Source organism: Sphaerodactylus townsendi, linkage group LG05 (genome assembly GCF_021028975.2).
Source record: "Sphaerodactylus townsendi isolate TG3544 linkage group LG05, MPM_Stown_v2.3, whole genome shotgun sequence".
Classification (NCBI taxonomy): Eukaryota; Metazoa; Chordata; class Lepidosauria; order Squamata; family Sphaerodactylidae; genus Sphaerodactylus; species Sphaerodactylus townsendi.
The window spans coordinates 71,779,196-71,786,798 of NC_059429.1; the positions used below are offsets into that span (position 1 = coordinate 71,779,196).

Sequence of the window (7,603 nt, forward strand, 5' to 3'; positions counted from 1 at the left end):
TTTGAGTGTGGAGAGTGAAATTAAGATGTCCCCCAGATGTCCTCTTTTTTTAAGATGTCCCCCAGATATCTTATTTGTGCTGTGTAGAATGGGCTTCAGAGTACACACATGTGAGGCCTGTCTGTGGTGATGAGCAGACCTTGTATAATTTAGCCTGAATCTGGGGAAAGGGGAGGCTGGTGTGGATGGAATTCTGTCTTTGAGAGAAGATCCAATTTAGTGGCTGGTCAATAAAAGTCCGTTTGAGCCTGAAAGCATTACAGAAAAGTCTAACTATTCTGTGAAATCATAACCAGTTTAAAAAAATTTGTGCCTCAACCAGGCTTCTACTTTGTCTACCGGGAGATGTGTGCTGCTGGTCTGTTCTTTTAAAACCAACCTATAAATAAACAAATCTTCTTAGTTGTTTATATATTAATCCAGCCTAAGTGATCTCAATAATCTCCTTATGAACCACAAAGCATGACCTCAAAGCATGTACATTTGCTACCTGTAAAATACCTGGAAACTAAGGGGAAGGTTTATAGTTCAAAATGAACCTAGGAGTTGTGTGCTCCCCTCAGTAGGAAAAAAAGTGATGGGGGGCAGTTTAAAGAAAGATGCAAACTACTTTTATGGGGAAAATACAGTTCCCTTGGTTTTTTGTTAAACCATGCATACATTAAACAATACTCATGCACAAAAACCTATTGTTCTACATTCTACAGTCAACTCCTACAAATGGCTGGGTGAATACTCAATCCAGGCATTACTAAATCAGTGGCATATATATACAGCTGGTGATTATGATGCAATCTAACCTGCAGTAGTTCAGGTACCTTTACTGAAGAGTATTCCACAAGTGCATGAGTAGAAAGTTCCTTGTTTCAGAAGAAACCATTCCCATCATCTGAGAAGTGAAAGACTTTAGTTTTTGCACATCAAAGTGAAATGCACCTTTGAACCCATCTCTCACTATTTGTGTCATGTTTGTCAGTGAACATTTTGCTGACAAATGTAAGCAAGAAAGAATTTATGTCTCTTGTGAAAAAATGTCTTTGAGGCAGCTTTGGAAATCACTATGGTCAAGCTCGCGACGGCCTCCCTGTCCTCACGCCGCAGGAATTCACCGCATGGAGGCGAGGCCGCTCGCGATGCATCAAAGATGCGGGCTGCCTCAGCAGAGGTCGGTAATGGCAGGCGGCTCCGCGACGGAGTCGCTTCGTTCTTCCTGACCTATCTTAATATGCTGGTCGCCGAAGCTTCATCGCTGCCCCTCCAACCTCCAGGGTCGGAGGACAAAGGCATGGGCTTCACCGCCAGCAGGCTAATTTGACGGGGACAAGGTGAGTGGGACGGGCAGGGAGATAAGCGAGTTCGGGCGGTGATGGTTTGCACCGCGCCGCCGGGAAGACGCTTTCCCCCCAACAACAACCCTTTAAAGGGTTGTTGTTTAGGGCGGCCTGACGCCGCCCTAGGGGAGGGGAAGCGCAGTGAGGTCAGCGCTGCTGCGTTGCAGCAGCGCCGCCTGTGCGAACGGCAGCCTGGGGGCGGCGTTTTCACCGCCCCCAGGCCGTCGTTTTTGGCCCATGCGGAAAGGGCCTAAGTATGAATGGAGTATAATAGCAAGTGACTGATTTATCTTTTGCCCCTTGAGTATTTCAGGTATTTCTATGGGTATCAAAATGGCTTTTAATTAGGGTAAGTTGTGTGTTTGTCTTTTGCAGTGCAAATGAACTCATTCTGCCTAGTTATGAGCTTACTTTCCATAACAAATAATTGCTATTAACTTTATTTTTATGCAGATTCTCCTGTCAGTGTCACAGCCACACCATCTTCCAGCAGTAGTATGTCTCAGACTCACTCCTACTCTTCATCGCCCCTCAGCCTCTTCCGCCTGCAAGAGCAATTCCGTCAACACATGGCAGCCACAAACAACTTGGTCCATTACTCCTCTTTTGAAATGGGGAACCCGTCTACCATGCCTTATTTGGGCATGAATGTCAATATGGCACCTCTAAGCTCCCTGCACTGCCAGTCTTACTACCAGTCACTCTCCCATGCTCAGCAAGTGTGGTCCTCTCCTATCCTGCAGGCTTCATCCTCTCTTCCAAGCCTGAACAGTAAAACAACGAGCATTGAGAACCTCCGGCTGAGAGCAAAGCAACACGCTGCCTCTCTGGGACTGGACACTTTACCAAACTGAGCACAAGGCCAGAAATGTGTAAAAGCTGAACCAATGGATGACCACAACACAATATGTCATGTCCTTGCCTTGTGATACAGCCCTCATTTTGTACTGTGTTAAGGCACTCATATGGGGAAACTTTGAATTCTTTCTATCTTATGTAGCTCTGGTTTTCAGGTATTGCTTCTGTCTGTTTCCCACTGACCCACTTAAAATCACTTGCAGAAAAGAGAAGTTTAAAATGTGAAATCCTCATCAAAACTGTGAGTCTACTATGTAATATCCAAAATATTATTTAGATTATGCTACAAAAAATGTGTTGACTACTTTGTTTCTCTGGGATGGGGGTGGAAAGAGAAGTTCCTGCTTACTGTATATATTTTGTATAATGTTGGAAAACATTCTTTCAATTGTGTGTTAATGTCACTGTGCCCTATGCAGAATTATGAAGCACTTCCCCTTCCTTTTACTTTTACCTTCATAATTATCTAGTAGATAGAAACAGAATCAACACTGTAAACAGACAAAAGCCAAACTCCTTGTCAAGCTGGTTTTGTGTAGTCAATGTTCCACGTGTGATGTTACAGAAAAAGATCCTGCCCCTTCCCCATACTATATTTTCACCAAATTATCTGTAACTTCCCAATGTTATAACAAGAGATAAATAAGATTTAGTTCCCGTTTAAGCACTTCTAGTTGGATAGTCGTTACCTTCTAGAACACTTCTTCAAATGGAATGTGTGAAAGACAATGTATGAAAGTACTGGAATTTCTTTCTAAAAATAAATTCCCAAAGATTCTAATCCAGTTTAACTCCTTTTAATTCTCTTTTCACACAGTTATTTATAAATTTTGCATAAAGCATTGGGGACTAATTTGGATAATGAATTATAATTAAAAAATTGTGTATTGCCTTAACATGTTGCTATGCCAGCTGTTACAATTCTTTGAAGAGCAGAGTGATAGATTTAAAACAGAATGAGAAACAAAGGCTTTCCCATGGAAAATTATGCTCAGTTTCAGATCAAAATCCCAAGCTGTTCACTCAGTTTACTTAAAAAATAAAATAAATACAAGTACAAGGACTCAGATCCAAATGAATCAACCAGAATCACAAGGCTCGGCTAGTATTTGAAAAGTATAAACTCCTCCAAGGCCTGATTGGGTTATGCTTAGCAAGTGTCTCTGAGAACAATCTGCATACTTCAGAGTTTAGCACCAGAAAAGGCTGAGTCAACCTATAAAGATTCTAATAAAAGCTAAGACCCAAAGTGAATCTTCATTCCCAAAACACAGAAATTTGGCTTGGTATATGCCTACATTACACAAATGCCCTCAAGGGAAAAATGGGATGTGTGTCCCAATCCAATGATTGAATGTCCCAGTGCTGAAGTACATTTTGACTGGATTTGAAAACTTTTTAAAAAGCCCATGCCACTGCATGGCATCAGTGATGGGTGACCTAACCAGAACATGCAACAACAGTCAAACTCCCGGTTCCTCTTCTGGTGTTATGCTGCCAATTCAGTATATTAGAAGATAAGGGGAGGACATAGAGCTGGTCTAGCCCAGTTCTAAGATGCAGAAGTCAGTGGACTCAGTAACTCTGCATATGTCAACATGCTCACACAACCATGTGGCAGCAGGAAGAACCAGATGAATAAGATCGCCTGTGGGGCCTTGAGCAAAGAACAGGGTTAGGATCTGACAGCTGATCCAGTCATTATCAATCCATCAAAATTTATTACATATGGAATAGATGCCAAAGTTTAATTTTTTAGTTTTTCATACTTTAGAACATGGTTCTCTGTAGTTCATAACCCAGTACAATGTTAACAAAATATTTTTTCCTGTCAGTCCAACAATACATTATTTAGTCTTCTGGGAGAGAAAAAATTAGCCTCTATCTTTCTTCTTAAACAATAGTAAAAAGACCTAGGTGAAATGATTGTTTAAAAAGTTAAAATGAAACTGACATCTTGAAAACTTGTAATTAAGAAGAAGAAGAAGAGTTTGGATTTATATCCCCCCTTTCTCTCCTGCAGGAGACTCAAAGGGGCTTACAATCTCCTTGTGAGGTAGGTGGGGCTGAGAGAGCTCTGAGAAGCTGTGACTAGCCCAAGGTCATCCAGCTGGCGTGTATGGGAGTCTACAGGCTAATCTGAATTCCCCAGATAAGCCTCCACAGCTCAGGCGGCAGAGCGGTGAATCAAACCCGGTTCCTCAAGATTAGATACACAAGCTCTTAACTTCCTACACCACTGCCGCTCCTTTCAGTCAAAGCTTCTTTCAGAGTCAAAGCTCATATTTCATAATTAATAACCCTGAATATTTTTTAAAAAATATTTATCTTTCATACTACCATAATTGCTTACAATAGAGCTTTCAAGAAGAGAAAAATCTCAGCTAAATGGTATTATACATTTTCAGATTTATGTTGATGCAACTAAGTGATTGTGGTGATACTCAACTATCATAGGGCAACCAAAAGCATCATGCAACCAATTTGGCCACCCTTAAATTATTATAGATACTAAATGGAAAGATACATGAAAACACAGCTGCTGCAGTACCAAGGCTTTGGTTTGTTTTCTTTAAAAAAATCATATACCTACCACCTTAGGGTATTCGCTGTAACTGTAAGTCTAGCTGTCTAAATCTCTGCCCCAGGATGCAGTGATGGTTGCCAACTTGGAAGGCTTTGAGAGGGAAGTGGGCATATTTGTGGAGGACAGGGCTATCCATGGCAACTAGTAAAAATAGATGTTAGTAATAAGGCATTGCAATTCTCTCCAGTGTTAGAGGAACATGTCTATTACATTACGTACTGTGGAACACCAGCAGGATAATGCTACTGCAGTCCTCTTGTTTGTGGACTTCCTAGAGGCACCATGTTGGCCACTGTGTGAACAGATTTTCTTATGTTCCTATATTCACTAGCAAGCTTGTGAAAAATGTACATTTTACTAGACTTTTATGAATAGTCTTAGTATAAGCCACACATAACAACAGTTCTCAGACTGGAACTCCAGGCTTGTCTTTCGGCCCTAGAAGGTAGCCACACAGGGAAAAGATGAGACTTAATTCTGGACCTCACAGTGTTTTCTTCGTTGGAAATGGGGAAAAGGCAGAAATAAAAGAGAAATATGTCTTTTTTTTCCTTTTCAAAGTTTTAAACAGCCAAGAGTAGAGTTTTGACAAGAAAAAATTATTTAGGAAGGAAAAATTAACCCTTTTCCCCTTTTCCTAATGCTGGGTTTTTGATTCATATTGCCTCCCACCACCCAGCTGCTTTTTAGGTCAAAATACACATCTAGGTTTCCACTCATGTTTATACATAGTTTAAAACTGTCTACCAGTATATGGTGCTCTTTATTTTAAAAATATTAACTGTGATTTCAGGACATTGAAGTTCCACACAGCTCACTAAATCATTTCTTTTTGTATTATTCCTTACTTAAAAACTGAACTGATGGTGCAAGAATATTTCTTAATTGTAGTAACAATTAATGGAACATAGTGATGGTCAACTACAATCAGGGCTGTTTACACAGCATCTCAGTTGATTACAGGAAAGGTCAGCACTGCCTGAGAATCAAATGAATTTATACTGACTCAAAGGATTCTTTAGGTTTACCCCTACCCCCCAAAAAGACTGGCCATTTATGCACTAAAGACTCCCTGCAAGTTTGTAGTATTTTGATCTGACATCATGAGATCAATTACCCACTCCCCTTTCCCTGCTTTTCCCTCACCTTTTCCCAGACATAAGAACATAAGAAAGAGCCAGCTGGATCAGACCAGAGTCCATCTAGTCCAGCACTCTGCTACTCGCAGTGGCCCACCAGATGCCTTTGGGAGCTCACATGCAGGATGTGAAAGCATTGGCCTTCTGCTGCTGCTGCTCCCGAACACCTGGTCTGCTTAGGCATTTGCAATCTCAGAGCAAGGAGGGTCAAAATTGGTAGCCATAAATCAACTTCTCCACAAATCTGTCCAAGCCCCTTTTAAAGTTATCCAGGTTAGTGGCCATCACCATCTCCTGTGGCAGCATATTCCAAACACCAATCACACATTGCGTGAAAAAATGTTTCATTTTATTAGTCCTAATTCTTCCTCCCAGCATTTTCAATGTATACCCCTGGTTCTAGTATTGTGAGAAAGAGAGAAAAATTTCTCTCTGTCAACATCTTCTACCCCATGCATAATTGACTTCAATCATATCCCCCCTCAGACGTCTCCTCTCCAAACTAAAGAGTCCCAAATGCTGCAGCCTCTTTTCATAAGGAAGGTGAGCCAGTCCCTCAATCATCCTTGTTGCCCTTCTCTGCACTTTTTCTATCTCTTCGATATCCTTTTTGAGATGTGGCGACCAGAATTGAACACATCTGCCACAGGGTGACAATTACACTCTGCAGAGGATTCGGCTTTTGATGGCCCAGGTTTCCGCCTAGTCCCCGTGATGTTGATCATAGGGGCATTTTTTTTAAAAAAAATGCATGCAGTTGAGTGAACACAACTCTGAAGCTACACCCTTGTGTTGGTTGCCAGTGCATGAGTGTGAGGAGAGCCAAGTAATGCCACCTCCTTTCTTGGTGGAGGGAAAGGGCATCATGGGAGGGAAAAAGTGGGGAGGAAGAAGTAAAACAAACCCAAGGCAGGCATGGTGCACATGTGAAGGCTCAGATTCCTGGCCAGTTGGAGGAAAAGGTCACAGTTTGTCCAAATTGGGAAGATTCATGCTTTCCCACAGTGGCATTGGGAGCACTGCATAAATGAAAATCGCACCTGGATAATGTAGTGAATATGTTGTGTAATTGAAAATCTGCCCTGACAAGAAGATACGCTTGCTGCATGCAGAAGCATTGTGTGTAAATGGCCTTTGTAATCAACCAAAAAAAACCCCTCCCAAACTGTCTGCGTTTGCTCCAGAAGGTATGCAATACTGAGAGATATTGAGAATCAGTTAAAGGGAAAAAAGAGCTTATAAAATTCTGGAGGGGGAGACTTTGGTAGTCAGCAGAATTTCAAAATTGTTTCCCTTTCCCACAATCCATTGCTGATTATTTATATTGGAACAATTCAAAAAAAATTACAGCCATTTATTTGTAGCACTGGAATTCTTATCAGCCCACGCAGATTTAAATTTCACATTTTTAGTTCCTTGTTCAATAGCAAAAATAATAACAGTCATTCTTCTGCATATAGTTTGCAAATCTTACTGAAACTATTGCTTGACTCAACTATCCTCTCTCGTATCTAAAGGTATATTTAACCAAAATGAACAAAAAGTCCAAAAACTCTCATTAAGGAAAAATGAAAAAAGGGAAACCCTGAAAGAAAGAAAATATGAATATAAAAGATTCAAGGGTATTCTACCAAACGTGATATAACATATTTATTTCAGATTTATTTGTGAGAGGGGGAATCAACCAG

The 7,603-nt window shown here is 40.9% G+C and overlaps 1 protein-coding gene across 2 annotated transcripts in view; it reads left to right on the forward strand.

Moving 5' to 3' along the window:
- The window catches only part of DMBX1 (diencephalon/mesencephalon homeobox 1), a 33,763-nt gene extending 30,513 nt beyond the window's left edge, over positions 1-3,250 (forward strand). For both annotated transcript variants that reach the window (XM_048495770.1, XM_048495769.1), the window contains exon 5: positions 1,785-3,250. In XM_048495770.1, coding sequence (XP_048351727.1) covers positions 1,785-2,185 — 401 coding nt within the window. In that variant the 3' untranslated portion in view covers positions 2,186-3,250. The remainder of the gene's footprint in view (positions 1-1,784) is intronic.
- The last annotated feature ends 4,353 nt before the right edge of the window (positions 3,251-7,603 follow it).